This window comes from Arvicola amphibius, chromosome 10 (assembly GCF_903992535.2).
Source record: "Arvicola amphibius chromosome 10, mArvAmp1.2, whole genome shotgun sequence".
NCBI lineage: Eukaryota > Metazoa > Chordata > Mammalia > Rodentia > Cricetidae > Arvicola > Arvicola amphibius.
Genome location: NC_052056.1, coordinates 47,222,141 through 47,236,857, shown reverse-complemented (window position 1 = coordinate 47,236,857; position 14,717 = coordinate 47,222,141). Strand labels below are relative to the sequence as shown.

General features: G+C 44.0%; 1 protein-coding gene and 1 long non-coding RNA gene across 2 annotated transcripts in view; one reads left to right on the top strand and one right to left on the bottom strand.

The window, feature by feature from the left end:
- LOC119825712 overlaps nt 1-14,717 on the bottom strand; it is a 42,497-nt gene that overhangs the window by 639 nt on the left and 27,141 nt on the right. Inside the window, exon 2 of the long non-coding RNA XR_005287252.1 lies at nt 524-5,648. This is a non-coding gene — a long non-coding RNA (uncharacterized LOC119825712). The remainder of the gene's footprint in view (nt 1-523; nt 5,649-14,717) is intronic.
- Nucleotides 1-14,717, top strand: part of Plcxd2 (phosphatidylinositol specific phospholipase C X domain containing 2) — a 58,929-nt gene that overhangs the window by 28,981 nt on the left and 15,231 nt on the right. Inside the window, exons 2-3 of the mRNA XM_038346771.1 lie at nt 5,209-5,669; nt 13,417-13,658. Of these exons, the coding sequence (XP_038202699.1) occupies nt 5,209-5,669; nt 13,417-13,658 (703 nt within the window). The remainder of the gene's footprint in view (nt 1-5,208; nt 5,670-13,416; nt 13,659-14,717) is intronic.

The following is a 14,717-nucleotide window of genomic DNA, read 5'->3' as shown; positions in this document are numbered from 1 at the left end:
CTGGCGCTGCTATTTTTTTAAAGCCCTGAGATTCTGCTATATGACCCAAACTGAGAATCACTGTTTACCTTTATAAACTATCATTCCATATATGAAGGGGTTCCTGAAGGTATCATAAAGGGATTCAAACCACTCGAAGAGATAAGAATAAAAACCCCATGCAGACTGACGTCATCAATCAGGATCATACTTCCGGGAGTTTAATAACAGGTGGTTAATTCCCAATGTATTTAAGACCAGTATAATTTGGGGGAAAAAGAAGTTCCCTTGTATAAGGCAACCCCTGTTGCACAATGAACTGTAATTGCACTGAAACTCAACTCATAGTATATGTCATTTCTTCCAAGAAGATGGGTTCTGAAGATACACTAGCTGTACTAACTTAAGGGCCTAAGGGACTGGCCTGGTCTCGGTCAACAGATAGCATGGAAAACATTTGGGCTATTAATTACATCTAGTCCTTGTTGTGGGAGGGAGCTTGCGGGGAGCGTCTGGCTATCAGGTTATTTAGATTACTAGTCACGTCCAGTCTTGGTTGTAAGAGCTTGGTATGGCCTGGACCGACAGGTAACACAGATCACCCGGCCGTTTATCACTCCCTCTTCTCAGCTTTCTGGATGGAAAAGCAGGTTTTCATCTTTCCCATTGGAAAGACAGTCCTATGTGCTTAACATCCTGGTTTCTTTGTTGATCTGTGGGCACAAGGACCTCCGTGCTATGCTCCCAACACATGTATGTTCCAGGGTTTCACATACATCAAGAGGAAAAAGAAACATAAAGTGATGTGGTGTTATAAAAAAAGAAGAAATTAATATAAAGTAACTATAAAACTAAAGAGATAGCAGACAACTACCTTTCTAGAACTAGGAGAAAAAATCTTCATCTTTTAAAAATGACTTATATATTTTTATTTTTATGTATATTTCTGTTAGCTTGCATGAATGTGTGTGTGTGTGTGTGTGTGTGTGTGTGTGTGTGTGTGTGTGTCTGCAGGAGTCCATGGAGGTCAGAAGATGATATCTCCTTCCTCGGAACTAGAGCTGCAGGTGGTTGTGAGCCACCATGTGGGTGCTGGGAACTGAACTCTGACTCTCTGCAAGAGCAGAAAGAGCGCTTCCTAACTGAATCATCTCTCCAGCCCCACCTCTTTCCTCTGTAAGGGCTAAAATTAGTCCTGGGAGGACAGACCACGAAGGAGGGACTCATATATCCACAGTTCTTGCTATGCATTATGTAGTCCAGGTTACATAAAACTCATGGCATCCTCCTGCCTCTGCCTCCTGGGTACTGGGATTACAGGTGTGAGTTCTACGGTTCCGGCTTCCCGGGGAAGGCGCCACCTGGTGGTCTGAACACACAATGACTGACTTATTTCTAAAACTTACTGTTGATGTCACCCTCAGGAAGTATTTGTTAGCTCCCCCATCCCCCCACCTCCCCATCCCCTACAAAGTACTCCAGAACTTCTGCCAATAAATAATCCAGTCACAGAGACTTGGCGTTTGGGACTGGATTTAAAGTCTTTCCTCCCCATCATCCCGTCCCTTTTACCCAACCAGATACAAACACTTAACACTGTTTTCACTGTTATCCTATCCACTCTATGTTAACAAAAGTTTTCGGGCGGGGCATAAGTAAAAAGGGCAAAAAAAAAAAAATTGAAAAGGTGTCTGATTGGATGATGATTGCTTTTGACTTATGTGATAAAGTAAGACAATCCCTGAGGAGCATTGGGTCGTCTACACCAACAACACACCCTGCAGACAACAGGTGGGGTGGGGGATGGAACCCTGGATGTTTGGATGGTTGGGAGATTGAAAGGAAGACAGAGTCAAAGGGAGACTGGCTGTTCTGCTCGCTCTCACTCCTGTGGGGTGGGCTTCTCTTTCTTCGGTGGAGTGGACTGGGAATGGTGTGTGTCCTGTGCAATGAGAAATGGCCCCTTGGGTCCCATGGCTGTCACATTTCTGCACAGTTCTCAGCTGAGCAAAACATTGGAGGTTGTTAGCACATCTCCCTGCGGAGCTAAAACTGGGCTCAGCACCAGCAAGCACACTCCAGAGGAGATTTGCCTGTCCTCCGTGCTTGGCTAACAGCTATTCCCTGGTGCCCGGGCAAGAACTAAGTTGACTGTGTGCCTTGCACTCTGTTATATGCTGTGTCCCAAACAGCTGGCTCATTAATGCAATTTAGAAGGAAGACAGAACTAGCTGTTCACCATTATATCTAAGGGATTTGTAATAAATCTCTCAGTAAGGAGGTATAAAAATTCCCTGTTTCTGTACAGCCAAAGGAAGCAGAGCATTAAGCAGAACTCAGTGAGCCTCATTAGCTACAGGATCCAATGCAGAAGGCCCAGGGGGACTCGCCCCACATTCCTGTTAGTAATAGCTTCTCTTTCACCTGAAATATGCTGGTAATTTTCTCACTTGTGAAATTCGGTTCATTGAAAGGTTAACAAATATATATACTGTTCCTTAGTATTTGACTGAATCTCTTCCATGCTCTGGATGCTACAGACAAATAAAGCATCATTTCTGCCCTGCTTTTCTTTTGTTCACACTTACTTCTGAGACAATGGGATAACGTCTGTAGAGGATGATACTTCTCAGAAGAAGGAAATAATGTGACCAACTGTCTCTTGTTATTTTATTATATCCATGTATGTGTGTATGTGTGTACATATGTATGTGTGAAACAGTTGCTTTAGAATTCAGTCCAATAGAGAGCTAATGACAATGCAGTAGTATGAATAAAAGCATCCAGGTGTGATAGTGAAGGACCAGGTTCCCATAGTTAGAGTGAGGGCCTGCGGCCTGCGGCCAGAGGATTGCAGGGCCTTGCTGGTCCTCAGCCTTGGTTCCAGATTCAGTGGGAGTCTGTTTCAAGGTTCTGGCCTCTATGCACAAATAAGCAAATGTGCCCCTTCTCCATCCCAACACACACACATGCGTACATGCTGTATATTTGTAGGTGTTATGTTCTGTTTTTATGCCCTAGTCCTGGTGCCTTCTGGTTAAACCCAAGGGCTAGTGAGTGCAATTATTTTTAAGGTTATTTTGTTTTGAAATTAAGATAAATTGGAATAAATTAAGTTTTTAAGGAAAATCAGATTATAGAAGATCAAAATTATGGCTCCAGTAGTACACAAGTTAGTGTAAGATTAAGTACACCTTCCTTTTATATAATGGCATTGTATAGTCAAAGGTATGCACACACTGCTTACAGATATATTCCTTTATATTTCATGTACTATATTTTAAACAAATAGGAAGGGAGAGCCTATTTTACTAGTTCCATCAAAATATTTGAGGTGATTATACAAAACAATAATGTACTGTGTATTTGAGAAAGGTCCTAGAGATTTTCTGTTTTGGTGAACTCCATTATGTATTCATTGCTCACGGTACCGTTCGATACAGGCATTTTCATACAAGTATATATCCTACACTGAGCACACACTCCGTGCCTCCTTATCCCCCCTTTCTCAGCCCTCCCCACATTAGTCTCTTTTGTCCTCCGATTCAGTTTTGTTTCTGCTCTCATGTCCTGTATGCACATTTCATGTGTTGAATTAAGACATAGGAACCACAAACGGGAGAGAGCGTGCTGAGTGTGTTTCGGAGAGTGGCTTAATTCCCTTACTGTGAATATCTCTAGCGGGACTTGTTTTCCTGCAGACGACATAAGTTCATTCTTCTTTACGGCTGGAAGCTGGCATGTTCACCACGTGTCATCTCACCATTCTTCTGCTGTTGGGCACCTAGGTCAGCTTCACGATGGTTGTGTACAGTGCTGCAGTGAACACTGTGACGTGTTTCTGTTGTGTGTTGACTTAAGGACCTTTGGGTATATGGTGGAACTGGGTTGTATGGTAGATGTGTTTTGAGTTTTTTGAGAAACTTCTTTCTAAATTCCGTCATGGCTGTACCAAACATTGCTACAATAAAGGCACACAAAGGTTCTAAGATGTCTTTACACTTTTCCAGCCTCTGTTGCTGTTTTCTCAGTGGCTGTCATTCAGACTGGAATGCTATGGAATTGCGATGTATTTCTAACTTGCTTTTCTCCGATGGCTAGTAAGCTTAAACGTTTTTCTGCTTATTGGCCGTTTGCACTTCACTACTTGAGAGCTGTCTGTCATCTCGTGATTCTGCCAATCCGTGAGCATGAAAGGGTATTTTGTTGTCTGGTATTTTCTTCAGTTTTTCAGCATTTTATATTTTTCAGTGTGAGATCCCTTACTTCCTTCATCAGGTTTACTTTAAGGGTGCTTGTGTCCTTGTTTGTTTTGAGGCTACTGTAAGTATTCTTGTTTCCCTATTTCTTTCTCAAGATATTTGTTATTGGCATTAATATTATCTGTTAATACTATATACTGCCATTCTGCTGAGAAAAAACTCTATCAGTCTAAGAATTTTCTGGCAGAACCGTTAGGGTGTTTTATGAACAAAATGACATCATCTGCAGATAAGGTTGTTTTGGTTTCTCCCTTTCATACTCCTATACCTTTTATTTCCTTCTCAGTTACAGTGGACCAGCTAAGATTTCAGAATAAGAGCTGCTCTCCATTTGGCATAGTGGTGGCTGTGGGTTGCTATAGACAACTTTAACTGTGCTGAAACGTGTTATTCCAGTCCTGGTCTTTACAGACTTTTATTATGATGGCATCAGGAATGATTATTATTCTTTACTGATATGCCTGCCCCAAAATTCCTGAGCTCAGCACAGTGTTCCTATACCCTTCCACACTTCAACAGAATGAATACCAGGGACAAACATCCTATGAGAGACACTTAAGCCTCCTCCTGTTCATCTATTGTCATAGCCTCTGGCTGCCATCTTTGTTTCTTCCAAAGGTTTGAGTTTATTTCCTGCAGAGTAGCTTCCCTGAAATGAAATTACTAGATCAAAATGCAATGAATATTTTAAAGCTCTGATTTCTAAGCATATTTCTAAAGAGCTTTCTAAAAAGTTATTAATTTACCTTACACTAGCAATATGTGAGAATTATGGTATTACCCTAGGCTTAATGAGCTGCTAATAAGACTGCATTACTTTCATTTTTGTTTATTTCATTCCCAGCAGGCCAGAAAGTTTTTGTAAGTGCTTATTTATAATGTATTTGCGCTCTTGTTTCTTATCTGTTGTCGTCTTATCAGCTAAATAGTCTCAACTCTGGTTTTCTCCCTTGATTGCTTTATTCAGGCTCCCATGATTCATTCAGTTACTGGGTAGATGAAAAGTCCCCAGTGGGGCCTGACCAAACCCAAGCTGTCAAACGCCTCGCCCGGATCTCCTTGGTAAAGAAGCTAATGAAGAAATGGTCTGTAACTCAGAACCTGACCTTCCGGGAGCAACTGGAGGCTGGGATCCGCTACTTTGACCTGCGTGTGTCCTCCAAGCCAGGGGATACTGACCAGGAGATCTACTTCATCCATGGGCTCTTTGGCATCAAGGTTTGGGATGGACTGACGGAGATTGATGCGTTCCTCACTCAGCACCCTCAAGAGATCATCTTCCTGGATTTCAACCACTTCTACGCCATGGATGAGGCCCACCACAAATGCCTGGTTCTGCGGATCCAGGAGGCCTTTGGGAGCAAGCTGTGCCCAGTCTGCAGTGTAGAGAGCATGACGCTGCAAAGCCTGTGGGAGAAGAAGTGCCAGGTAAGAGCGGAGGAGTGGTGTGCTTCTGAGAGCAAGAACTTAACTCTTTACTCTTTTTAGGTTGCCACCTGCAAAATCGTTCAACCCAAGGCTTAGGGGTTGGAAAAATAGATTAGTGGAAGTACTGAGCATGTGTAGAATAGTACCTGGACTCTGGGATAGCTACAAGAGATTTAGTGGGCCTGGTAGAAATGGAATTAATGTTTGATGTCTTTGTTACTTTTTCCTTGCTGTGATAAAACACCATGACCAAGGCAACTGATGGAAGAAAGCATTTAATTTGGCTCATGGATTCAAAGGATTAGCGTCCATGACAGCAAAGCAAAGCAACAGCTAAGAGCTCCCATCTTGACCCACAATCATGACACAGAGAGAGAAAGCACTGAGACTGATACAAATCTTCTTAAACCTGGAAGCCAACCTTTAGTGAACACTTCCTCCAACAAGTCCACACATCCTAATCTGTCCCTAATATTTCTACCAACTGTGACCGAGAATGCAAATATAGGAGCCTACATTGGTCATTCTTACTTTGACCACCATATCCCCCTCCCTGGTCCTCGTAGACTTGTAGCCATATCATACTGCAAAATGCATTTGATCTGAATTCAACAACCCCGTAGTCTTTCACAGTCTCAAAACTTTAAAAGTCTGAGGTCTCTTCTGCCACCCAAGGCGATGTCTTAACTATAACCCCTGTAAAAATCAAAAGTACAAGGCAAATTACATGCTTTCAACATCCAACGGCACAGAACCTACATGAAGTATTCCCAAAGGGAGGAAAGGAGGCAGGCGTAGTGAAGAAATACTGAACTAAAGCAAGGCTAAAACCCAGCATAAAACACTACCGACTCCTGCAGCTTCATGTCCAATGTCAAGGACCGACATGGTTCTGCCCTTCCGGCTTTGCTGCTTGCAGAATACTTGACTCTCTTGAGGTGGTTCCACTGCCTGCATGCAGCTCTCTTTGGCAGATATCCCATGACTCTGGCACCTCTCACACTTTTGTGTCTCTAACACAATTCCTGCTCCACTTCCACAGCTTCAACCTCTCAGGGCCCCCATTCAGGGAGTTCCTCACCTGGTGCCAGTGTCAGTGGCTCTCCTTCAACATGGAGGAAGATTTCCTAGCCCCTTTCGCTGACATCTTTCTTGACTCTAAAGCCAGAACCACAGAGATAACAGCGCCAAGTCTGACTACCAACTTGGCACCCTGGAATCGTGTTTGTAGCAGCTTTGATCTGCTGCTGCTATTTTGGAGCAGAAGCTTCCTTTTACACAAGTTGAAAGCTTATCTGGGTGAGGTTGCACCCTGAAGGCACCCCTCCCTTTACTCCACTTTAGATCAGGCCTCTCTTTAATCCTCTCATCTCTGTCAGCACAAGTCTTGGCTCCAACAGTAAATTTCTTGGTGCCCTTTTTCCTCTCTAAACTGTATTTTCTATTTCTCTTTGCGCCAGCTGCTCTTTTCCATTGTAGACCTGTAGAAGAATGATTACCATATTAGCATGATAACCACACAGAGTCAATATTAAGCTGTCTTGAAATCTCCCCTGCCAAGGAAATGATTTCATTGACTTCTGTTTAGCCTCAGGAAAATTCATAGGACAAGGACAAACAGCAGCCACATTCTTTACTAAAATACCCAAACTGGGGCTCTAGCCTAGTTGGCCATATCGTTTCCCTCCGAAACCTCTTGAGCTGAGACAAATGTTTCCACCAACTGGGGACCCAATGAGCCTATTGGGGGGCATCCTCATTCAAACAACCACAGCTGCCAAATAAAGTTTCTCTGCACTCTACTTGGCATCTAAATTTCCTTGTAATGCTTGGCTATTATCAGCCCAAGACAAAACTGCGAAGTAAGCCAGTTGTTCAGTAGAGCATTATTCTGTCTACTCTAAGGGCTTAATATCCTATACATGTGCCCCCAGTAAAGATGAGGTTCCAAGCCTACACCCCTGAGGACCACTCAGTTAAATGATGGGCCCCAGATGCGTTCCATTCTGATCCCAAAGCGTGGTAGCAGCAAATAAGAGCTTCAAAAAAATGATTTAAACTTTCTCTGAGAAAAACAAAAAGCACACATCCATTCAGAGTTGCTCCCTTTCTTTCAAACGTTGGAGAAGGACCTCAGGTCTTTATACATGCTAGGCCAGCAGCTCTGCCATGGTACAGCCCCATCCCTGGCCCTAAGAACAACTTGGAAGTATTTTGGAAGGGATAGAGAGATGACTGAGCAGCAAAAAGCACTTGCTTTCTAATCATAAGGACAGGTGTTCTGATCCCAACACCAGCATAAGAAGCCACATGTCCCCCCACAAATGACTTTACCTCCAGCTGCGTAGGGGGTGGTTCAGGTGGGTCACTAGGGCATGTGAGCTTCCAGCTAAGCCAAGAAAATGTGAGTCTCGGTTTCAGGGAGAGACTGTCTCAAAGGAACAAGTGAAGAGTGAGTGACAGACGACTCTGGTGTTCTCCTCTGGCCTCAATGTGCATGCAAGGCTCACATGTATATACACTCACAATCACACACACATGCACACACACACACAAGCTCACATGTATATACACTCACATGCACACACACACAGGCTCACATGTATATACACTCACAGACACATACACACAGGCTCACATGTATATACACTCACAATCACACATACATGCACACACACACAGGCTCACATGTATATACACTCACAAACACATGGACACACTCACACACACAAATAAATACATAAATTTAAAAAAACCATTTAACTCAAAGAAGTTTCGTGTTGGAAATGAGCTCAGCCATTTGTTCATAAACATTTGTCCTGCCACACCTATCTTTAATACTGTTCAGACTCACGGGTTTAATTTTGTTTATTTATTTGTTTATTTGTCGTGAAGTCTCACTATGTTGCAGCCCAGTCGTACCCGGAACTCTTGGAATACCAACCCAGTTTATTAATACACCAGAATGTACTAGATTAGCTTGTTTGTTCTTCTCAACACTATGAAATAGGCATTTGCTGTTTTGTATCCCTCACCCCTATCCCCACTGGAAGCTGAAGTCCAGGCCCAGGGCCTTGTGCTTGCTATGCAAACACTGAGCTTAATCCCAAACCCTGAGATGGGTACTTTACACCCCACCCCCATTTTATAGATGGGAAAATTGAGGAATGGAGAGTGAAGCAACGTGCCCAGGAAGCACTGTGGGTGGTGTGGCTCAGGACTTCTTCACTGGCTGGCTCCTCTCCAATATTCCCAAAGCTCCTGCTACTCTCTGAGGATTTGCCAGAGGCCTTGATTTTCACAACTGCTTTCTTGTATTGTGAAACAAAAACACTTTCTTTTCATTAAGAACCTGTTCTCAAAGGGTCCCAGACTGTTCCCATTGAGAAACAGAGGATGGCATTTGAATGTGGAGTTCAGATAAGGTTAAATTGAGGTCAGGTAACATTGTATAATTTGGTACACAGAGGATATACTGGACGGTTGGCAGATATGAACAGGCAGGTCCCTGAAAGTCATTGGTCTGTCAGAGCTTTAGATTCACCAAGAGACTCTCTGTTCTAAAAAAAAAAAAAAAAAAAAAAAAAGAAAGAAAGAAAGAAAGAAAGAAAGAGAGAAAGAAAGAGAGAAACGAAAGAGGATCCCACACATAAAGGAACTTGCTTCCAACCCCGACAGCATGAGTTCGAGCCCAGGACTTACAGGTGGAAATAGGAAAATGAACCCTGAATTTTGTCCTTTGACCTCTACATAAAAAAGGTGAAAGGCTATCAAGGAAAGAAACCCAACCTCAAACTCTAGCCTCCACATGTGTGCACACTCAAGCATGTGCACCTGTATGCACATACCCACACTAACAAGTACATATGCATGACACACACGCACGCGCACACACACACGTGCATGCACATAAACACACACATGTACACACACACACATGTACACACACACACACATGCTGATTTAGCTGCAGTATCCACTACAAATAGTCTTAAAGTTATGGGGAAAAGGGAGTGGAATGATAGATCAGAAAAAGGGACAAGGTCACCATCAAATTCTGTGCCTCCCCCCCCCACCATCCCTGTTTCTCCTGCCATGTCTCTTTTTAACAGGAAACAAGAGCACTCAAAGAGAGCCACCAGTCACTGGCCCCATGCTGGGCTCTGTCACACTTGTGGTCAGGCTTTAAATATTCATTACATAATGAGCTGTCCTGCTCACTCCCCCCCCCCATGTTTTATTACTGGAATTTAATATCAGAAGGGACTCTACCAGCCGTCTCATTTCATTTACTCCACATGTAATCATGCCCCAGCTCACAGGTTCTGTCTGCATACTTTAGTAGATAAGGTTTTAAGGGCAGGGTGAACTAGAGGATTTAGCCTACAGTTTAGGAGCATTGGGGATCTTAATGAGAAGGGAAGAAATACATAATTCTAGGGAAGTGCAAAGCAATCAAGCTGGACGTGGTGGTGCACACCTGTACCCTCAGCACCTGGGCTGAGGCAAGACGATTGCTCTGAGCTCATGCTCCGCAGCAAGCTCCAGGTGGGATAGGGCTACCTAGTGAGACTTGTCTCAAAAATCCTAAACAAAAAGAACAGTAAGATGGTTCAAGGGTTAAAAGCACCTGTTATGAAAACCTCATGACCCAAGTTCAACCCCTGGATCTCATATTCGAAGGAGAGAACCAACTCCTGAAAGTTACATTCTGATGTCCATGTGTGTGCTATGGTACGCACACACCTGCAGACAATAATAATAATAATAATAATAATAATAATAAACATAATTTATCAATCTGTGATAATAATAAACAAAAATGATCAATATGCAGTTGCAGGATAAGATAGCATCTGATGTTCCGTATGGTATGAAGAGAGGGGTTTTTGGTGTGTGGAAAAGTACACTGTGAACCTGCAACCCAGAGGCTCCCAGTAAAGCAACCTCCGCAGTGAGAAGAGGTTACCCAATGGACTGTTCTTAAAGGAAATGAGATTTTCCGTCTTAGTCTCAAGAGAAAAACTTGAACATGAACTGCTACTGAGCTGTAGGGGAGAGGTTTCAAAGAAAAACAGCACAGGGAGATGGGGAGGGAGGTGGAGAGAGAGGAAGGGAGGGAGATGAGGGGGGAGGGGAGGAGGGAGATGGGGGAGATGAGGAGGGAGGCTGGAAGGGAGATAGGGGGAAGTGGGGAGGAAGGTGGGGAGCGAGGTTGGGAAGGAGATGGGGGGAGGTGGGGAGGGAGGCGGGAAGGGAGATGAGGGGGGAGGTGGAGAGGGAGATGGGGAGGGAGATGGGGAGTGATGCTCTTAAGCTCCCTGAGTGCCCCTACACCTGTGTTCTGTAACCTTAGCCTTGGTGCTGGCTTGTTAGCCTCCCACTGTCAGGAGAGAATCCCAGCAAGCAACCGTCAGATCAGACTTCCCAAGAAGCACACCCCACCCTCCAAAGAGGGAAGGATAAAAAGCCCCTTTTGTGTCATTGGTACTGAAAACACATTTTCTGCTGCAGAGTAAAGTTGTTACTGCCCTCTAGTCACCTATGTAGGCCCAGGGGCGGATGTCCTGGGTACCACCTGCTGGGCCTGTCCCAGGGCTGCCCAGCCTCCTGCCTACCCCCTGCCCCTAGCCCATTGTCCAGGGCAGCTTTCCTTGTGGGCTTCAGCCTTCCAAACCAGCTAGTTACAATGCCAGGAGGAAAATCTTTGGCTCTCCCCAGCAATCTGCTTACAGTGAGCCTGTGATTAACCTCATTAACACCACAGTCAGCAGGCTGCTCAGCGTTACTCAGAACCATTAAGATCCAGGAGGGTAGACATTACTCCTCTGGCAGCCCCCTGCCTGACACTCCCTAGCTCCGGGCCTTCAAAAGGTCAGTCACTGTCACCATCACCTGAACACCTGGAAGTGAGAGGAGCAGATGGAATCCCTGCTCCTGGGTGCTTGCAGAACTACTCTGAAGATTACAGTCTACTGTAAACATGAGCTGGGCATTCCTCTGGGAAGAGCTCACCCGTGCCCCTAAGGGGAAAAATGCAGCTCTTCTAGAAAGCCACATAGCAGAACTCACAATTGGAACAATCAGAAGAGCAAGTCTGTCCCCCAGCTGCCTCCCAGAAACTAATTAATGCTATGGATATAGCTGGCTAATTATTTTCAAAATTACCACCATCTCGAGTGGCCCCGCTGGAGGCTCATGGCCTCTGTAAAGTCTTCCCTGATGCTAGTGGCACATCGGTGTCCTCCCCTGGGAAGGGCAATTTCATCACAGCCAGGGCACACGATTGAAAATCTATTCACTCACAAATGAGTTCACAGTGTTTATCTAAACTCCAAGAGCTAAGTGTCAATTCCATGAGCACAGAAGACATGATTTCTGGTACACGTGATTTCAGTTCAGGATCTAGAGACTTCCTAGGGAGTATGGGATGGAATTTAATGAGTGTGTGTCTGGCTGGTTAAAGCAAACAAACAACCACAACAAAAAACTACAGGTTCACTTTTACTCACCTTGAGCTGAAGTGTCCACATGGCCACCAGTCATGCATGCTGGCGGTAATATCCTACTTCCGCAGGGCTGGCCCTGCCTGCCAGTTATCCTCAGTGATATGGCCATGTCAGGTTCTCTGCAGATTGTCTTAAAATACATTCATGCTTATCACTAACTCATAGTTAATGGAGATTATCAGACTCTATCAAAATAATTTAATGCATTTATCGTGAGGCTCTGCATTAATTCCCTACAGATATATTTGTCATATGAGTAGGTATAATTCCTTTATATTATGTCAGTTTCCTTTATAATCTTGTCTGTTTTGTGAATTTATCCGAGACAAACTGAGAAGGTGGCCTGTGCTTTTCCCATGTGCTTAGACAAAAAGGAAGTCATTGAATTAGACAGCAAGTTCTCAGTAAATCTTTGCTTCTCTATTTTTTAAAAAATAATCAATAGGACCATTGAGATGGCTCAGTGGGTAAGGCATACCACCAACATGGATGACCTAAGTTAAATTCCTAGGTCCTAGTTGAAGGTGAGAACTAATTCCCAAAAGTCGCCACCCCATCCCTCTGCCATGTAAAAATAAATAAATACATAATAAAAAGAAAAAAAAATGACCTGTGCAAAACACAGCTCTCATCTCAAAGAGAATAAGAAATAGTTTATTTGTGAACCAAATTGGAAAGGTCTTAGAACACAGACTCAGGTGGTCAGGAACAACATGTCCATTGTGGAAATGGCCACATGTGATTTGATTAGGCTCGGAAGTAAAGAAAGTTATAAGGCAATGTATTAATCAACATTGGTAGGTACCACAAATGGGTGGGTTACGGTGGAAGAAGCTACTATAGGTCTCAGATGCAGTCAGTGGACGTTTTTGCTCTTGGAAGTTGGTGGTCTGCTATGAATACAGGCCAAAGGTTTTAGCCCACTGGTCAGAAGGATGGCAGTCTGGTACCCATGTGAGCAGTGAATCGCTACCAAAAGAATCAAGGCGAGCACTAGACAACTAGACTCCAAACTTCAGCATTCTAGCTTCCCACAATCATGAGGTTATAATCTCTCATCCAGCTCCATAAAATCTTGCACAGAGATGTGACTTTATTTTTTTATTTCAGTTTACAAGAACAATTCCTTTACTTCTGCGCATGTTTGTCCACCTCCCTCCCCAACCCCCCATCCCCACCCCCATTCAAGTATTCAGCTTTTATATGTTGCTGTCCTTTATCTGCTCTGAACATTTCAGGTTCTCATTTTCTACCACTGTCCCTTCTACAAGCAATACCCATTCCTGTGGCCAGGAAAGAAAATTCCAGCACCCTGGGCAAATACCACAAGTGTGCAGAAACTGATCCTCTTCTTGGAGACCACCCTGAGTGAGCGAGCCCCACGTGGGGCCTTCCATGTCTCCCAGGCTATCCTCACCCCAAGAGTGAAGACCATTGCCCGAGGCCTAGTAGGGGGCCTCAAGAACACACTAGTTCACAGGTAAGAGGTGACTTCATCCCACAGGTAGGGGTTATGTTATTGTTTCATTGGTGGTGGTGGTGGTTGGTTGATTAGTTGGTTTGGTTAGTTGACTGGTTGGTTGGTTGGCTGATTTGGTTGGTTTCCTGAGACAGTTCAGGCTGGCCTTGAACTCATAATCTACTCTTCTTTGCTTCCCTGATACTGGAACTATAGGTTCAAATACCTAGCCCCACTCGTAGGAGAAGTTTGAACACACACACACACACACACACACACACACACTTTAGGCTATGGAGATAGCTCAGTTCTTGTCCTGCATGCATGAAAATCTGAGTTTAAATTCCAGAACCCGTGCAAAAACAATCCTGAGCACAGTGAACCCATGTGATCCTAGAATCTCAGCACTAGAGAAGCAGAAACAGCTGAATGCCTGAGGCTTTACTGGCTGGCAAACCTACCTTAATTGACAAGTTTCAAAGCAGTAAGAGACTGCCTCAAACAAAATGGATGACATCCGAAGATTGACAGCCATGGTTGTCTTCTGGCCTCCCACACAAGCACAGACACGTGCACTCAAATGAATACATTTGCATGAACACAAGCACACACACACACACACACACACACATTTATCTTGACTTTATTATAAATATACAACAGTAAAATTCTAGACTTGGAAAATTACAAAAACAAACAAACACAAAACTTGTAAAGTATACTGTTGACAAGCTGTGGGTTCCAAGAGGAATTCCAAAGGATCCTGGGACACTTCGCCAAAATGTTTGCATTATTCCATAAATACTCACTCTGATTTGATACCACGACAAGCACTCTGAGTCAACGTCGCTGTGTGTTTTCTTTATGACGCACACCCATGGTGATCCTGTTACGGCCCGTGCATTTGGCTGTTTAAGCAGTAAACAAGCTGCTGTGCTCTGTGCTAGGGACTGGAAGCTGGTCCTTCAGGAATTAGTTCTTCTTTGGTGTCCGTGAGTCTTGAGTTCCATGCCACAGCCTCCAATACTCCCTTGGGACAGAATTAGGCTTGATTTACAGTTAAGCAGGGATCTTCAATGA